A 20,238-nucleotide genomic window follows, 5' to 3' on the forward strand; every position below is an offset into this window, starting at 1 on the left:
GGTAGTGATCCACATTCCTTTACAGCTTTGGGTAGGGCGTTCCACATTGATGTGGCATAATTGCGAAACGTGTTTAGTCCCTTATTTGAGCCGAATCTGGGTTTAACATGATTTGTGGAGCTCCCTCTGGTGTTGTGATCGTGGTATTCACTGACCTTTGGGAAGTATTTTGACATGTACATGGGTACCTTGGTCGTGTAGTGTATCTTGTAGACCAGGCCCATTGCAAGTTGTTGTACTCTGTCGTCTACTCTAAGCCATCCTAGGTTGTCAAAGTGGGTTCCTAGGTTGTCAAAGTGGGTAAACAAGACGAACGTCTCTCTCTGGTCTGCACCCCCTTAACAATTGAAAACTGTATTAAGAGATTGCAGAACGGGTACAATACAGGGGATGCAGACCAGAGAAAGACTTTCGTCTTGTTTACATCAGGGTCGCCCATTTTCAATTCATAATGACATTTATGACATACAGATAATACATTTGTGACATACACGATATGCAAATATCTTGATCGAATACATTGATCTCTCATGGCACAACAGCACAATCAGCTACAAAACCAAACAAACCAAAGACTGTCGTGATAATGTTTACGTTAACTATCGGAATTGTCTGTCCGTTAACGTCGCACCAACAACACCAAGATCTAATTCCTTGTCTGTGTAAAATCTACTTGGCAGTAAAGACCGTTCTGATTCTGATGCTGTGACGTGAGCAACATTAGCTAACGTCACCGTTGGCCTGCGAAGCGGAAACACAAGATTAATTTGAAGACCGAGGGATGCACATTGTGTAACGTTAAGATTAAATATGGAAAGTTACCTGCGCGGATTTGGTAAAACTGGACATTGTATGAACTAGGGACGCATTCTCCAAAGGTTTGACCCCCAACGTGAATGAAAGATGGTGCGACGTTGAATTTGCATCGAAACGTCTTGTACGAATATATAGTTCCTATATGCAGGTGTTGTCGGTCTCCGATACACCAAATGTTAAGATATTTCGTATTTATTTTTAGAATATATTACAATATATATTTTTTGATAACAGTTGTTGAATGCAAATATAGTATATATTTTAGCAACACAGCTCATCCTTCATGAAACGCACATTTCTACCCGGATCTATTTCGATGTCGTTCCTCCTGACGTCATTGCTCGCTCACATCCTCCAATAGAGTCCAGCTCATAGATATATATGGAACACTAGATAGCGTAAGGCGGAGTCACCAGCGTCGCTGAACCGCCGCCATCTTGCCCCAGTCAGCCTTGAGTGAGGGTGAGTGATCTGCACAGACAAAAATACTCATAACTCGCTGAAATATTGACGGATTTACAAACGGTTTGGTTTATTACAAGCATTATTAACGTGGCTATGATTAAAAAAAACATCTTTAAATCTTTTTTTTATAAGTATGCAGTATCATAACTACATCTTTGATGTTTATAGCAAACCAACCCATTTGAAAATCGGTAAAGAATTAAGCAATCTATGGTTATTTAAATAGTAAATGCACCATAGACATTAATGTTATCAGTAGCTGAGCTGCCTGGGGCAAGATGGCCGCCCTACGACGACGTCGCTCTCCATTGGCCGGCAGCACGGGTAATAGTCTATAGACTATAAGCTATCTAGTGTTCTATATATATCTATGGTCCAGCTGCGTGCTTATGAAACCAAGCCGCATTTCTCGGAGACGCTCTCTGATTGGCACTGACTGACGCTCTCTGATTGGCCACTGACGCGTTTGCCCAATCCGTGACGAGCTGTGTCTTTGCCCATTTCCACGCCAAACAGCCAAACAGCCTGCAAACTACCTGGCGTTCTATCGCCATGCTCTAGTCTAAGACAAACTCTAACCTTAACCAACTTCGAAGAGTGCCTAAGCTAACCAGTGTAGACGTAAACTCCATGATCAAAACGGCAAAAAAAAAATCATCAATGACAAAACCGACGAAAACAAAAACAAACCATGTGAACTTTGGAAATTACTCAATAACCAACTAGGCTGCAGTAAAAAACATAAAACCAGATTCTCAAACATAAACATAAAGACGGACAACACGCTCATCACAGACAAGCTCGATGTAGCCAATTACTTAAACAGTTTCTTCACAAACATAGCCACAACCCTGGTAAACAAACTACCCTCCCACTCAGGGCATTATGGGGTAGAACACATAGTAGCATACTACAAGAACCTAGGGGTCCACAAAGACGACTTCAAACTGGAAATGGTAACAACAGATGAGGTACTCAAAAAACTGAGCGCCCTCCAACCTAACAAGGCCACTGGCCATGACAACATCCCCTCCAAATTCCTCAGAGACTCAGCAGCTGCCATCACCCCAGTCATCACACACATAATAAACCTCTCCATAAAACAGGGACACGTCCCCAAGGACTTCAAAATTGCAAGAGTAACACCCCTGCACAAAAAAGGCAGTAAATTAGACCCAGACAACTAGTGCCCTGTTTCTATCCTTACCTCCATCTCGAAAGTCATGGAAAAAATTGTATACGAACAGGTCGAAAAATACCTTGCGGAAAAAAATCGAATCTACGAATTCCAATCTGGCTTCAGAACATCCCACTCCACTGACACATGCCTTCTCTATTTAAACGACCACATCAAACAAGAGGTGGACGCGGGCAAATACTGCGGCATGGTCATGCTGGACCTACAAAAGGCCTTCGACACTGTCAATCACACCATTCTGATTGACAAGCTAAAAGCAATTGGTTTTGATAGTCTATCAGTGAGCTGGATGCAATCCTACCTGGAGGGGAGAGAGCAGATGGTGGAGGTAAACGGTACCCTACCCCCCCCCCCTCACAGTAAGCTGTGGTGTTCCACAAGGAAGCATACTAGGTCCGCTACTGTTCCTAATTTATGCAAATGACATGTCGTCAGCTTGTGACTGCAACTTGTTCCTGTTTGCGGACGACTCAGCCCTGCTGGTCTCTGACAAGAACAAGTTACAGGTTGAAAAAACCCTCAGCTCAGAACTAGGCAAAATCTGCATATGGCTCGCTGATAACAAACTATCATTACACATGGGCAAAACAGAGTCCATTCTCTTCGGTTCAAATAACAAACTCAGCAAGACCGACGGCTTCTCAGTTACAGTGGGTGACAATATTGTCACAAGGAAAGAAGATATTACCTACCGGGTTCCATCCTAGAGGCAAATCTTTCCTGTGACAAAATGGCATCCAATGTAATAAAAAAATTCAACCAACGAACTCGATTCTTGTACCGGATCTCCTCACTGGTAAACAAGAATACCCTGAAGACTCTGGCAGGAGCACTCATTCAAGGGTACTACGACTATGCTTGCACCTCATGGTACCAAAGCACCTCAAAGGCGCTAAAAACAAAATTACAAACATCTCAAAACAAACTGGTCAGACTACTGCTTGACCTTACTCATAGAACCCACCTCACCCCTGCCCACTTTGACAACCTAGGATGGCTTAGAGTAGACGACAGAGTACAGCAACTTGCAATGGGCCTGGTGTAGCTAAGGGGCTACACAACCCTGACTGTATTGAGATATGTTAGATTAAACCACTGCTAAAGAATATGTTAATGGCCAGACAGTATAAGTACACAAAATGGCGGACACTCTATTAACGGCGCGGGGACAGGGATACAAGTAGAACAAGCATTTTAATAGTCATAGCAACATACATAGTATATATCACGGTTCTCTTTTAATAATAGAATGTCAGTGCAACAAAGTCAGAGGTAACGATAGTTCCTATACTACGGATACTCGACCGGTGGAGCTCTGAATGGAGTGAGACGAAGCGAAGCGGTACAGGGAAGAGCAAGATGGTGGCTGGAGACGGTGGTTCTCTCTAGAGCTCCGGCTCCAGAGAAACTGTAGACTGGTGGGATAATCCTGTCGTCGCTGGGAGAAGGGGTCTCGTACGGAACCGGTCCTTGTATTCCTAGCGCCCGATGGCAGGGTTAATAGCTATTAATCCAAAAGCCCGTTGGCATAGATGATAGCTAGTTAGCTCCGTTTGTACGTGAAGCTAACCCGCAGGCGGTCTCCAATGAGTAGTTATATCCAAACGTCGCTGGGTTTAACTATAAGTCTCTCCACGTTACTTCGCTTACACAAGTCACTATACTGTGCCAATAATGGCTCGACAATATTATAGTGGTATCTAATTAGCCATGTGGCTCTCTATAACGATACACTGCTCTCGGTCTGTGTACAACTGCACCAGACGTCTTCTCTCTCGCTCTGTTAGTTTTCCTGTAATGCTGCTGCTGCACGTCTTCTCCACACACACTCTATATTAGTTCCCTGTGGACTCAGCCTGTTCACCTGTACAGATCAATGCGCTCTCTCGATTGTCCGGGCATGCCTAAACATGTTCTGAAACATGTCTAGAGGGGGCGCACGCCTGGCGCCTACGGCGTTAAGAATGGGACATATACAATAAGGCGAATGATAAGTACTGTTAGGCAAACAGATGACGTAAAGATATATATCTTATATATATAAACAATATATAAGTTATACAAAATAATAAACGCAGACTTTCAGTGTTAATCTGGACCTTCAGAACAGCCGCCCCCTAATTAGTCCGAACCTAATTAGTAAATAAAATGTGGGGCACAGATTAATATTAAGGGTCAAGTCAACTTCTCCATAATGGGCTGTGGGGGGTTTGGAAGTAATCTATAGAGTCGGTGGGTTATCGTCGTCGTCAGGGGGGTCAGGGAACGCAGGAAGCTCTATCAACTTAGCTACTGGTCTGGTATAAGTCCGCCCTTGGACGATGACTTCTGCCGCTCTGACCTTCCCATCTGAACCATTAATCACTCAGCTCACACGGCCGGCTGGCCACGTAGCTCGGGGTGGTGACTGGTCTATTATCATCACGACGGTACCCACGGTCAGGTTGTCCCTGTCTTTAACCCACTTCTGACAGGCTTGAAGGGAGGGTAGGTAGTGTAGGAGGAAGCGGGCCCAAAACTGGTCGGCCAGTACTTGGCTGTGTCTCCACATCCTCCGTCCGTTCATCTCGTCCTGTCTGTACACCGTCTGAGGAAGGGCAGGGTCCAGCCACCCCATCAAGAGGTAGTTTGGGGTGATGGGGTCGATGTCAGCTACGTCGCTTGAAACGTAGCCAAGGGGCTTGGAGTTCAGAACTCCCTCAATCTCTGTGAGGACCGTAGCCAGGACTTCATCGCCCGCGGTCTGGGCTCCAAGTACGGTGTACATAGCAGTCTTTATTGATCGGACCTCTCTCTCCCACGTTCCCCCGAAATGGGGGGCATTCGGGGGGTTGAACTGGAAGGTGACCTGAGCAGGAGTGAGGCGGATCTTGAGTTCTTCACCCATGGTCAGGAAGCTCGCTCTCAGTTCCGTGTCTCCTCCTCGGAAATTTGTCCCTTGGTCTGACAATAGCACTGATGGGGTCCCTCTCCTCGCTTGGAACCTCCGGAACGACATGAGGAACGAGTCTGTACTCATCGACTGGAGGAGCTCAATGTGAACAGCTCGGGTGGTCATGCATTTGTACACGATGCCCCACCTCTTCTCTGTTCCTCTTCCCCTCTTGACGTTGAATGGGCCGAAGCAGTCCACGCCCGTGGAATGGAAGGCCTGCTCGCCGAGTCGGAGGCGGCAGGTCTGCCATCTTCGGAATAATGGGCTGTGCCCTCCACTTGCGACAGGTCGGGCAAGTCCGTTGGAAAAAGACTTGCTCGGCCCCCGCGTGTTATCCTGTGTCGGCTGCTTAGGACGATGGGATGCTTAACATCCTCAGCCAAGTCCGGGGCCCGTCTCAACCGACCACCCACCCTGATGAGGCCCTGGGCGTCGATCTCTGGGGCTAAGGTGAGGAGTCGACTGTCTGAGGGGACTGGCTTTGTCCTTGTCAGACACTCTCCTCTGGGCAGCAGAAGAAGTTCCGCTTCCTTGTATGCAGGTGCATCGAGGTCTGTGGTGGGGGGAAGCTCCGGGTGGTGCCATAGGAATGTCCTTTTCTGGGCACTCTCCAGAGTTTGACAGTCGTCTAGGTCCGGGCCCGTTGGAGCCGGGGCTTGGCTCAGCCCGCAGAACATAGACCTTTTTATTTCTGACTCGTCTTGGTTCGCCTCCCGTGGTGTGGAGATAGGCCACTTCTCCTCCGGGAGCTTGAGGAACTCTGGGCCATCACTGTATGGGTTAGGACGGGTGAGGTCGGCTAGGGACATCCCCCGTGTGATGACATCCGCCGGGTTCTGCTTGGTGTCAACATATCTCCAACATGCCGCTCCTACCAGGTCTTGGATTTCGGTTACTCGGACTCCGACGAAAACTTTGTACCGACAGGAGGCGGACTGGATCCAGGTGAGCACGGTCATGGAGTCTGACCATAGGATGATCTCACGCACCGGTATGGTGAGTTCACTTTGCACCATTTTTGCGAGTTGCACGCCTACCAGAGCTGCGCAGAGCTTTAGTCGCGGGATCGACTGCTGCTTGCGGGGAGCTATCCTCGAGCGGGCCAGGACGAAGGCTACGTGGACTTCTCCTCCCTCTTCTCGGGCTCTCAGGTAGGCCACTGATCCGTACGCCACTTCAGAGGCGTCGCTGAAGACGTGCAGGTCTATCTGACACGTCTCCAGCCGCACTGTAGGGGGGAAGTAACTCCGCAGGATGGCCACCTCACGGAGTAAGACAAGTTCATCCTCCCACTCTCTCCATGTGGTAGCTAGGTGCTCGGGTATGGGGTCGTCCCAGCCCTGCTCCTTGTCCCACAGTTCTCTCACCAGCATCTTCGCCCGGGTGGTGTAGGGGAGGATACATCCCATTGGGTCGTACTGGCTGGCGAGTGTTCGGTACACACTCCGCCGAGTGGTCAGTCTAGTCGTGGACGTCTCCTGATCCGTCCTCAGAGGTGTGTGTCGGTAGTGAAGTGAGTCCGTCTTGAAGCGCCAGACGAGGCCCAGGGTCATCTCTTGCGCTTCGCCTGGGGTGTGCCCCATCCAGGTCTCGCTGCTCGCGGCCTTGGTCTCTGGAGGGAGGTGCCGGAGAACTTGAGGGTCGCTACTGGCCCACTGTCGGAGGTCGAATCCACCTTTGGCTAATGAAGCCCGTAGCTTCAGTAGGATGCTCTCTGCTTCTTCTGGCGTGGATACGCTCTGTAGGCAGTTGTCCACGTAGAAACTTCGTTCAACGCTGTGTCGGACATCATCGTCGGCTCCGGGGTCTTCGGCCACGTGCTTCTGTAACGCGAACGTGGCGCAGCACGGGCTGCAGGTGGTGCCGAAGGGGAGTACCTCCCATTGGTATATCGAGGGTTGTTCGTCGTCGGGCCTCTCCCTCCACAGAAACCTCAGTAGAGGCTTGTCTTCCTCCATCAGTCGAACTTGTAGGAACATCCCCTTGATGTCGCCGCTGATGGCCACTTTGTCCTGACGAAAGCGTATCAGGACGCCGAGGAGGGAGGGTCCGAGTGTCGGGCCGGGCAGGAGTAGGTTATTCAGATTCTGCTGTCCAATCTGATAACTGCAATTGAACACGATACGGTTCTTTCCGTTGTGGGTGACCTTGTGGTGGGGCACGTACCATGACTCTGTCGTCCTTTCTGCCTCGTGGTCATCGATTTTCTTTATGTGGCCGGCCGTTACCAGCTTCTCGATCTCGGTGCGATAGATCGTTGCTTGGGGGGGATCCTTGGCGAGGCGCCGCTCAGTGCTCTGTAGGTAGTGGTGCGTCGCTCCCTTAGGCACATGCAGAGTGGGCATCCCTTCCCGCCTCAAGAGTGGGGTCGCGTATCTTAGCACTCCGTCGACCTCGACCCTCGTAGTCTTCTGCTCGAGTAGAGCTATGGCATACTTGTCCTCTTTGGATCGAACCATCTTGCGTTCGTTCTTGAATGGCAGCGAGTCTAGTGTCCATAGCCTCTCAACGTGCTGTAGGAGGGTATTGTTTGTGTCGCTCACCTTGGTGTAAAGGCAGCGTGTGGACGTTGGTCGGCTGGAAGGCCCGGAGAGGGGGCCCTGGAGCGTCCACCCCAGTCGGGTCTTAACCGCGGCTGGGCATCCTCTGGGTCCGATGTGGACCGCATCAGTTGGGACAATGAGGTCCGCGTGGTCGGAGCCAATGAGTAGGGTCGGCATAGCGCCGCTGATGAGCGGTATGGGCAGTTGGCGTAGGTGGTCGTACTTTTCCCTCAGCTGTGGGATGGGGTAATCATAGCATGACAAACCTATGTCGTAGCTTGTGAACGCCTTGCTGATGCTGTACCGCTTCTCAGGCTGGTCGATCGCTGCAATGGTGAACGAGACGTTTTCACCTTTGATTGTCTTTAAGTCTCGACGAATGGTACGGAGGGTCATGGTCTCCTCTGGACCCCGCAGGTCCAACTGGGTCGCGGCGGAGGCGAGGAGGAGTGTCTTCTCCGACCCATCGTCAAGGACGGCGTAGGTGTCGAGTACCTTGTCCCCGTGACTGAGGAGTACTCGTACCACCTTGAGGAGCACCCTGGAGCTCCCACTCTTCGCGGGGTCGATGTAGAGTACTTCTGCTCTCGAGTTGCTTTGTGGAGCTGGGTTTCGCTTGTTGCTCTCGTGCAGTGCTTTGAGGTGAGCGCCGTCACACTTGCCACACTTCTTCTTAAGGCGGCATTCTGCTGCCATGTGGCCGCGCTCGCAGCGGAAGCAGCGGCGGTTAGCTTTAATCCACTGACTTACTTCGACGGTGGTCAGTTTCTTGAATGCGTCGCACTGTGACAGCCAGTGTTCGTTGTCGCAGTATTGACATGCGATCTTCCATTTCCCCTTCGCGGGGGGGTTGTGACTCTTCTGTCGTGACACCGACTCGGCCTGGTGCATCACTGTGATGGGCCTGCTTTGGTCTTTAAACCTCCTCGGTCCCTCTTTAATGTTCGAGCCACCCCATGCGAAGGTGTCAATTCTTAGGCTGCTAACCTCCCTGGCTAGGAAGTCAGCAAGATCCAGCAGTGACTGTTCTGGGCCATTCGGGTCACGGTAGTTTCTTTGCCGCCGAAAACGTTCTTGGCGGAATGGGGGGAGCTTCTCCAATATGCACTCCACGTTGGAGTTGGCATACAACTCGTACATCCCCTTCTCTCGTTGGGACCCGAGCATCCCTACTAGGGACTGTACTTTGACGGATAGGTCGTCCAGGGCTCGGTTGTCTTTAGCTGGGGGGAGACGTTCGATTTCACGTATCTCCTGAATGACATAGTCCCATGTACGTCCGTAACGTGCGTCGAGGGCAACCAGGGCGAGAGTAGGGAGTTTGTGAATTGGAGTATGCCAGCGCTATGTTGTGCTCTCTAGTTACCTTGAGGTGCTTAAGGAGAATGGCATACTTGTATGACTCGTCCTGTACTCCGGACATAGTTGTCTCTAGGCACATACGCAGCTCGGTATACTGCGCTCAGTCTTCTCTTGTGAAGTCTGGGAATGTGGGTGTCCCAATGTAGGGTGCCATGGATGGCTCTGACACTGACGCACGTGGGGGGAGAGGCATCCGTGGCGAGTCTCCCTGTACGTTGGGTCGTTGGTTCGTGCTGGGCGGGAACCAGGGGCTGGGTTCCCAGGCACTATTCCTCGGTGCCGTCTGGTGCTCGAACTCCCCACTGGGACGTGTTCGGGGTTCATAACGCAGCGTGTCGGGACTGAGACCGGGGCTGCGCTGAGCCTCCTGGTCTGAGATGGGGTAGTGCGGGTGGGCTTTCTGTCCTCCCTCGTCCTCCGTCAGGCTTTGTAGTCGCTCGGCTAGCTGCTCCGCAACGTAAGCAGGTTCTTCCCGTAGGCGGGGTCCCGTGTAGCTTTGTCGGGGAGGGGAGGGTGCCCTCGACCCTTGTCGTGATGATCTCCGGGAGCTCCAGGTGGAAGAGTGGGGTGTCACCCTCTGGAGCGCTTGCTCCATCATTTGTGCTTGTAGGCGGTCTCGTTCTGCCTCGCGCTGCGCATTGGCGCGGTCTTGTTCTGCGTCGCGCTGCGCATTGACGCGGTCTCGCTCCATGGTTTCTTGAGCCTGGAGGCGCCTCTCTTCCAGTCTGAGATGTTCGCGCTCACTCTCTCGTTGTGCCTGGAGGCGATCCCTTTCCGCCGAAGCGGTTATCGTGGCGTCAGCCTGGAGGCGACTCTCTTCCAGTCTGAGATGTTCGCGCTCACTCTCTCGTTGCACCTGGAGGCGATCCCTTTCCGCCGAAGCGGTTATCGTGGTGTCAGCCTGGAGGCGACTCTCTTCCAGTCTGAGATGTTCGCGCTCACTCTCTCGTTGCGCCTGGAGGCGGTCACACTCACCCTGGAGGCGATCCCTTTCCACCGAAGCGGTTATCGTGGCGATCAGGACCTGCGCTAGCCTCTGGTCTCCAGAGAAACTGTAGACTGGTGGGATAATCCTGTCGTCGCTGGAAGAAGGGGTCTCGTACGGAACCGGTCCTTGTATTCCTAGCGCCCGATGGCAGGGTTAATAGCTATTAATCCAAAAGCCCCTTGGCATAGATGATAGATAGTTAGCTCCGTTTGTACGTGAAGCTAACCCGCAGGCGGTCTCCAATGAGTAGTTATATCCAAACGTCGCTGGGTTTAACTATAAGTCTCTCCACGTTACTTTGCTTACACAAGTCACTATACTGTGCCAATAATGGCTCGACAATATTATAGTGGTATCTAATTAGCCATGTGGCTCTCTATAACGATACACTGCTCTCGGTCTGTGTACAACTGCACCAGACGTCTTCTCTCTCGCTCTGTTAGTTTTCCTGTAATGCTGCTGCTGCACGTCTTCTCCACACACACTCTATATTAGTTCCCTGTGGACTCAGCCTGTTCACCTGTACAGATCAATGCGCTCTCTCGATTGTCCGGGCATGCCTAAACATGTTCTGAAACATGTCTAGAGGGGGCGCGTGCCTGGCGCCTACGGCGTTAAGAATGGGACATATACAATAAGGCGAATGATAAGTACTGTTAGGCAAACAGATGACGTAAAGATATATATCTTATATATATAAACAATATATAAGTTATACAAAATAATAAACGCAGATTTTCAGTGTTAATCTGGACCTTCAGAACACCTGGTCTACAAGATACACTACACGACCAAGGTACCCATGTACATGTCAAAATACTTCCCAAAGGTCAGTGAATACCACAATCACAACACCAGAGGGAGCTCCACAAATCATGTTAAACCCAGATTCGGCTCAAACAAGGGACTAAACACGTTTCGCAATTATGCCACATCAACGTGGAACGCCCTACCCAAAGCTGTAAAGGAATGTGAATCACTACCCACTTTCAAAAACACTCTCAAAAAACACCTACGGGAGACTGCAATTCGAAACTGGCCCCTGTAAATGTCCTAACACAACCCCCTCCAATGTACAGTAAAAATTACCAAGTATGGTCTTGTCAATATTCCAATGTACAGTTTTGCTTGTACAGTGGCCCCCACCCACCCCTCCTACCCAACCTCCCCCCCCCCCCCCCCCTCCGAGAAATGCGGCTTGGTTTCGTAATCACGCAGAGGGGCTACGTGTATGCTTTCTACAATGCAGTTGGGTTTCCAGGTTCCTCTGATTGGCCACTAAGCCCACGTGACCCTACGCTATTACGCCCCCCTTATCGCCGCCAGTTATCGCTTACGCCCGCACATGTGCATGAGCCGCGACAAGCCCCTCGTAACGAATCATTAAAGAAATATACCGTTAACTGGAATATGTTGTTTCTTTACACAGTTGTTGGATTATGTACAAATCTAATCATGACATTTAAGACATGCATGACATACAGATATATCTCTGACTCTGAGCACCTGAAGACTGTGCTATTAAACAAGGAAACCACAAACCCAGAACAAACAAAACAAAATACACAACCCTAACATCACCACCCTATACAAACCTACTAAAAATTGTATTAAAACCTAAACACAAACAAAATGAAAATAAATGAAATTAAAATCCTACCCCCCAAACTCGTATCATCTACCGCCTACAATGTCCTTTTATCATATTTGTCCCATCAGTCCTGTTCGCTTAAGAAAGCGAATAAAACACTTCCTGCCTTGTCCACTTCATCCACACTCCAATATGCCCTTCAAACCTGCTTCTGTCAATCCTGCTCTTTCCATTCCCTCCATCATGTCCCCCCTTTCTGATGAATATTTCCTGCACTTAACCACTACATGTTCCACTGACAGTCACATAACCCTGTTGGATGCTTCCCCATCATTTTAAGAGTCCCTTTCAACGTAATGTGGCCTATTCTTAACCTTGTCATCACCACCTCCTCTTTCCTATTTCCTCCCCTGATTCTCACACCACCCACTCTGTTTTGCACTATATGTAACTGTCTTCCCCTAGTCTCCTGATCCCACTGCAGCTGCACTATAGTAACTGTCTTCCCCTAGTCTCCTGATCCCACTATAGCTGCACTATATGTAACTGTCTTCCCCTAGTCTCCTGATCCCACTGCAGCTGCACTATATGTAACTGTCTTCCCCTAGTCTCCTGATCCCACTGCAGCTGCCACTCATTATTCACCCAGGCCGGGTGATCAGAGCATGCACGGTGGAGCTGGCGGGGGGTGTTCACGGACATATTCAACCCTTCCGTCATAGGCGGCGGGTATTGAAGGCAAGGGTAGGCTATGCCTAGCCAAATGGGCAGCCCCAGTCGCAGGATTATTATAGGCAGCCTATAGGCTACGATATTGTGTGTTTGTATAGTTACGCAAGGGTCGGCTGACCGAGGAGTCAATGGGTAGGTGTTGTGACCGTTTAACATTCCAGACTGCAGGCAGTAACCAATCACACCGCACCCGTTTGTGTAAACATCTGCATTCAAATTTTCACCCGCCAGTTTCTTTGTAGATAACACCAGCGACGGCCGCAGAAACGCAAAATGGATATACGTAATTTTTGATGATGAAAAGCTTCGAAAACATGAGGACCGACAGTCAAAAGTGGGATGACATCTGGAGCGAAATCCAAATATTCTGCCAGTCAGTTGACGTTTGTATGGAGAGCGGGGATGAGAGACGACCACGCAAGCGCCCTGTCAAACAGCCAGCTGCTCTCGCAGACAGCGTCGTCACCAGCACTCTAGGCCAGAGAGAGTATGAGGCAAGCACAGCAACCACCATGAAACAGAAATGGGCCAGTCAGCTGTTCTATCCTGTTTTGGACACACTTCTGCGAGTGTCGAGACAGATTTTCCCTGCAGTCACTGGCCATTGCTAAAAGTGTTGATGCTGTGTTCAAATGTGATTACGGGGGTGCAGAGAGCCTGATCAGCCAGTATGCAAAAATACTCAACATCAACCCCAAACTCACACTGACTGAGATGACAATGGTGTCAACACAAATCCAAAACGGATCCAATGAAAACATCAGAAGGGAACTTGTGTCTGGACATCATCCAAAATATGAAAAGCTTTTCCGTTTGGCTCTGTCATTGCCCGTAGGCACAGCAACATGTGAACGGTCTTTCTCAGCAATGAGGCGCATCCAAAACTGGCTAAGAACCACCATGGGCCAGGAGAGACTGACAACTCTGAGTCTGCTTCACATCGAAAGTGATCTCACACACACACTTGAAGCTGAAGAGATCATTGCTGCCTACGATGCCAAGATGAAACGTTGCATATTGCTGCATTAAGGTAAGACTGATTGATTGAAAACTTTATTAACATATTGAAGAATGGGTACAATACAGTACGGCTCAATACACACAATTGTTAAGGGGTTAATCATATTGGATGCCTTAATTTGTACTACAGTATATGAAATGAGTGGGGCTCGCTGTAGTTAGTGTGTGTGTATAAATTCAGGACCATGGACATTAAAGGGGACATGCATTGCTATTCCTAGCACTATTTGGGCAACTTTACACAATTCCTGTGAGTCTATTGAACACATCTGTAAGGTTTTATTAAAAACAATTCATTGTTTTATATTTCTAATCAAGTACTCAAAAGCCACATTTGTCTCACTTTGGATTTCAGGCTGTGTTGGCTCTGCCCATAAGCACTTTGAGTGACAGTCATCCACACAGTCTGCGACTGGCACAGAGAGAGATAGAGAGAGACTGAGGAGGATACTAAGTAATTTTGCCGCGGGGGGCATAATCCCACGGGACAATGCATTGGTAACTTGTTTCAAATGACAATATATACCTCTGTGATTATTATTGTACGGATCGGAATACGGGCGTGCACGTGGGAGCATGCGCAAAGATATTACAGTGATATGCTAGTGCTCCCGACTCGAGAGAGAGAGAGAGAGAGAGATAGAGAGGGAGAGAGAGAGACAGACAGAGAGACGACAGCGCAACGCGCATGTGTGTATGTGTGCTCTGTCGCGAGTGTGTGTAAACTAAGCAGGGGCAGACAGCTGAGGAGAGATCGCTCAGAGAAATGCAGCGTATGAGCCTCTCTCTCTATCTGTTTCTCCCTCTCTCTTTTCCTCTCTCTCTCTCTCGCTCTCGCTCGCTCTCTGCCTCTCGTTTGAGGAAGTATCGGGTTTCACTATGCGCTACAACCACAGAGCCAATCAGATCACAATCAGCTCCACCAGCTCCCAGTTACGTCACCGAGCGAGTCAAATCAGAATGACCTAATTAACTGGAGGAGGAAATTGTCTCAACTGAATGAGAGCAATCCGCCAATATGGTATTTAGAGACACAGACCCATTGGGTCTCATTCACCAAGGACTTACAACAAAAAGGGCTTTCTCTTAGGGCCATTTGAGACCTTTTCGGGACGATTTTGGGATTCACCAACCGTCCCAATAAAACATATATAATTAATATTATATTATAATATATTGTCTATATTCATGTCTTGCCCGAAAAGGTCTCAAATGGCCCTAAGAGAAAGCCCTTTTTGTCGTAAGTCCGTTGATGAATGAGGCCCAATACTAACCCCTATTACTATATAACAATGCTAAACACTGAAAAAAGCCATTTATAAGGTACTTTTTAATTAATTTGTGTGTCACCGCTTCCCCTCCATTCTCGCCCCATTACAGCAACACAGACTAAAGACGAGGGAAAAGAAGAGAGAGAGACAGGCGGACGGACGGAGAGACTACCGCTTCATACGCGCAGCCCGCTACTGATTTAAATGGTAAATGGCTGCTTTTTTATATAGCGCTTTTATCCAAAGCGCTTTACAATTTGTTCCTCACATTCTACCCATTCACTCACACATTCACACACCGACGGCGGAGGCGACCATGCAAGGTGCCAACCTGCTCATCGGGAGCAATTAGGGGTTAAGTGTCTTGCTCAAGGACACATCGACACGCAGCCCGGGAGGAGCGGGAATCGAACCGGGAACCTCCGGATTGCCAGACGACTGCTCTACCTCCCGAGCCACTGTTAATTTGCAGCGCGCAGTAACTGGATCACATGCCGCGTCAACAGAACCTTTAGAAGTGAACGCATTAAGGCCTGAATGCTCCCCAGCACTGGAATACACAGGCACCACGTACAGGTGCATACAGGTGCACTCAATTCATTAGAATGTCGAGGACAAGTGAATTCATCAGTAATTCAATTAAAAAAATATATATATATATATATATATATATATATTATATAGATTCATTACACACAGAGTGAATATTTCAAGCCTTTATTTCTTTAGATTTGGATGATTATGGCTTACAGCTAATGAAAACCCCAAATTCTGTATCTGATCAAAATTGAATATTACATAAGACCAATACAAAAAAATATATATTATTAGTTATTACAGAAATGTCTGCCTACTGAAAGGTATATTATTACAGAAATGTCTGCCTACTGAAAGGTATATATATATTATTAGAGAAATGTCTGCCTACTGAAAGGTATATATATATTATTACAGAAATGTCTGCCTACTGAAAGGTATATATATATTATTACAGAAATGTCTGCCTACTGAAAGGTATATCACTCTACTTGGTCGGGGTCCTTCTGCATGAATCACTGTGGCACGGAGGCAACCGATATATTTCCTCAATATTCTAATTTATTGAGATGCACCTGTACAAGGAGTACTTTTGCTTTTGATTTTTTTTTTTTTTTTTATATATTTTTTTAGCTTTTGATTCTTAAAGAGCCAAACATTGAAATTCATGGGCTTAGTTAAATTCAAAACTGCACAAATTATGTTTAAGGTAATAAATAACATGTTGCCAAGCTACATTAAACATTTTTACATGGGTAATTTATGAGGGGCATTGAATCTCTGAAAAGCATGTGCATCTCAGTGTGTGGGATGTCCCTTTGGAATGGGCTAGATGCCAGTATAAAGCTGAGCAATAATACAAACCAATTCAAAGGCCGCTATAAACAAGTATTTTTGGACATGTACAAGAGAGAGGACTAAGTAATAAGGTGACTGAAGTTCCACATATATAATTATTTTTGGCATTTGTAGATTTATATTATATTTAGATTAAGAAATACTATATTTTTTATGTAATATATTGTAAGGAAGGGGCAGGACTAGATACATTTTACTTCCTCCAGTGCCCCCCCCCCCCCCCCCCACATTCCTTTATTGTCACGTCATTCTCCACTTGCACAACCTGAAAGTAGGCACTTCCGGCTGACTTCCGGTTGCCAATGGTACTTCCTGTCCCATCCAAATACATTGGTTTTAGCTACTTTTCTCCCCTTATTTAAACAACTTTGTCGTCACAGAGAGGCAATGAAACGTTTGTATTATTATAGTATAGAATGTATTTAATAAGCAAACGTTTGTCAGCAGGGTTTTTGGGCTGTATTTCATGTAAAAACGTTTACTGTTAGTTTCCTTGCTCAGCCAGCATTAGCCTTCATTAGCTAACAGAAGCTAGTGGTTAAACAGGCCGGATTAGCTTTGAGCTAACTATCTTTCCCGACCCATGTATTCATTCCATTCTAAACATAACGTTAGTTTACAAAACATGACCCGTCTATATAACGTTGAGGAACAAATTATAAGTGTGTGGGTGTGTGTTTTTGTGAACATTGGACTGCAAACAGAAAATGCATCACAGTTACAGACAGTAGCTACTGTTAGCTGCACTCAGGCTGGCTGCACTCAGGCGGCGCGATCAGCCTGTTGGACAGGGAATGAAGATCTCCAGCGAACACTTCATTGCCTCGGATTATGTTGTTGGGGGTGGAAGGTTTGTCCAGAAGACCACTAATCAGCTGAAGCCTGATGCGGTTCCCTCGGTCTTCGACAGACAGACCGGCGCAGGCTCCCGGGAGCGATGGCTAGCTAGTTAGCACCAGCCGGGGACCAACCTGGTGCTAACTAGCTAGCCATCGCTCCCGGCAGCTAACGCCGGTCCCCGACTGGTGCTAACTAGCTAGCCATCGCTCCAGGTCCCCGGCTGGTGCTAACTAGCTAGCCATCGCTCCCGGCAGCTAACGCCGGTCCTCGGCTGGTGCTAACTAGCTAGCCATCGCTCCCGGGAGCCTGCGCCGGTCTGTCTGTCGAAGACCGAGGGAACCGTATCAGGCTTCAGCTGATTAGTGGTCTTCTGGACAAACCTTCCACCCCCAACAACATAATCCGAGGCAATGAAGTGTTCGCTGGAGATCTTCATTCCCTGTCCAACAGGCTGATCGCGCCGCCTGAGTGCAGCCAGCCTGGGTGCAGCTAACAGTAGCTACTGTCTGTAACTGTGATGCATTTTCTGTTTGCAGTCCAATGTTCACAAAAACACACACCCACACACTTATAATTTGTTCCTCAACGTTATATAGACAGGTCATGTTTTGTAAACTAACGTTATGTTTAGAATGGAATGAATACATGGGTCGGGAAAGATAGTTAGCTCAAAGCTAATCCGGCCTGTTTAACCACTAGCTTCTGTTAGCTAATGAAGGCTAATGCTGGCTGAGCAAGGAAACTAACAGTAAACGTTTTTACATGAAATACAGCCCAAAAACCCTGCTGACAAACGTTTGCTTATTAAATACATTCTATACTATAATAATACCAACGTTTCATTGCCTCTCTGTGACGACAAAGTTGTTTAAATAAGGGGAGAAAAGTAGCTAAAACCAATGTATTTGGATGGGACAGGAAGTACCATTGGCAACCGGAAGTCAGCCGGAAGTGCCTACTTTCAGGTTGTGCAAGTGGAGAATTCAGTACCTTACAGCAAAATAAGTGTGAAACTAATTTCCCAAAATGTTGGAGTTTTCCTTTAAGGATAAATAAATACCAATGTTGATTTCGCCTATCTGCCAGAGAAGACCAACCCATTTTCTCATATAAGATGCAGTGGTGTGTATCATATCTGTCACCAGTGATAAATCTAAGAGCAGGATGATAAACAGAATCTTGTGGTTTTATAGTCGAAGGGGCAGCATTTCTATAAATCACATCTCCATAATACAAAACAGATAGAAAGACTGCTTCAATAACCCTCTTCCTACACATCATTGGGAAACTAGATCTATTCCTGTACAGGAAACAAATGTTTTGCCTCAATTTACTGGCAAGGTTGTTTATATGATATTTAAACAAAAATGTATCATCGAGCCAGATTCCAAGATATTTATATTCAGTTACCCTTTCTATATCAGACCCATTTTTCCCATTTTTTGTCGATATAAGAAAATTATTTAGATTTATATTTCTGGCCCAGGAGAACACCATGAATTTAGTTTTGCTTGCATTTAATACAAGCTTAAGGCCTATACGCTTATCTTGCAGAGCATTAACACTTGTGCCAGCTATTAGCCGAAAGCCGTCTGTAGCGAGGCCACCACTAGATAAGATAGGGAACGGTCACCTTGTTTGTAGAGCTAAATCTATATTCCATATTATAGCCATGGATTCAATACTATAGTCATTTGACACTGGGTTTCTTCCGGTCAAGATGCAAAAAAGAAATAATTTTCCCATCCATACGTTACCGTTTTATACCGTGGTGAATATGAGTGTTATTTCGGAATGATCCGGGCCAATTCCTGAGAGGCTGGTAATAAGCCGCAACGTGTATTATAGTAAATGCATTGGCGTTTTGTCCCTACACACGCTACTTTAAAAAAATCAAATGCATATGATCGGTATTATGTTCCATCATGAATGCATGAAAGGTTGGGGGGGGGGGGGGGGGTCGTTTTCCGATGCTTTGATCGTCACCAACGGAATACGTTATGGAGTAGCGCTACACACATACGCTCGGATCGCAATGAAAACATTATTGGATCAACGCAAGATTGATACCATATAGCCCTTACCTTGACTAGGATGTACCCCGAAAAGAATATTCCAATTATCTGATCGCCATTCCAAGTATTGATGTCCATCGTTCCGCCAACATAATCCAACACAGAATCCACCACGGGAGTAATTGTTTCTTCTCAATCCGAGCATTAGAACCGCTACACTTGTCCGACTAAGAATAGTCCGCCCGGACCTATATCATCGACGCACAGCCAAAGACTCAACGTTTCAAAAGATGTGCAACACCGGCCGCATACCACCAGGCGGCGGCATTGGACTTTTGCGATCTCAGACTCATTCCCTATGATAACAGCAGGCTCCCTGGATGGAATAGGCCTGGGCCCTCATTTATCAACGTTGCGTACGCACAGATATGTGCGTAACCCCTGCGTACGATCATTTCTAAGCAAAGTGTGGGACTTATCAATTTGAACTTGTGCTTGACTTTGTGCGTATATTTACGCACAGCTCGGAGCATGCGTAGCTGGTGCCCGTTGGTAGAATATATTATTACAACAAGGAAATAAGCTTCTGTGCATTAGTTTCAACACTGGCGTGTTCTGTATGAACCTTAATTCATTATAGTTCATTGTAAAATAGCAACAGTAGTGTAATTATGGTCAAAACCCTATAAATTGCATTTGGAATAATAGGTCTTTCTCTCCGAATGAATGCAGCATGGTTTATATAGCGTTATCGGAATATACGGGGTGTACTGACTGACTGCGCTCCGCGTAGCTCAACTCGTTATTATTTTGCGCACAGAGCGCAGAAACACGGGAACGTTTTGATTATATTTAAAAGGCTTTACGTTAAACGAAACAAGTGGAATTTCGAAGCTGTAAGCAGAATACAAGTCATATGAACACCCACAATATAGTGTTCTTCCCCCTTCCTACTGTATAAGAAAGAATAAAAAACGCATTGCAATGAGAACAGAGGGTGTATGTGTATTACAAAACCCTTGCAATAATGTGTCTTAAATGAATGAAAAGCATACATGCTCTGGACA

The 20,238-nt window shown here is 47.4% G+C and overlaps 1 protein-coding gene across 1 annotated transcript in view; it reads right to left on the reverse strand.

Moving 5' to 3' along the window:
• The window catches only part of mrpl13 (mitochondrial ribosomal protein L13), a 45,080-nt gene extending 44,176 nt beyond the window's left edge, over nucleotides 1–904 (reverse strand). The window contains exon 1 of the mRNA XM_084336479.1: nucleotides 823–904. Coding sequence (XP_084192605.1) covers nucleotides 823–849 — 27 coding nt within the window. The 5' untranslated portion in view covers nucleotides 850–904. The remainder of the gene's footprint in view (nucleotides 1–822) is intronic.
• Between the last annotated feature and the right edge of the window lie 19,334 nt (nucleotides 905–20,238).

This window comes from Notolepis coatsorum (assembly GCF_963971535.1).
Source record: "Notolepis coatsorum genome assembly, chromosome: 19".
NCBI lineage: Eukaryota > Metazoa > Chordata > Actinopteri > Aulopiformes > Paralepididae > Notolepis > Notolepis coatsorum.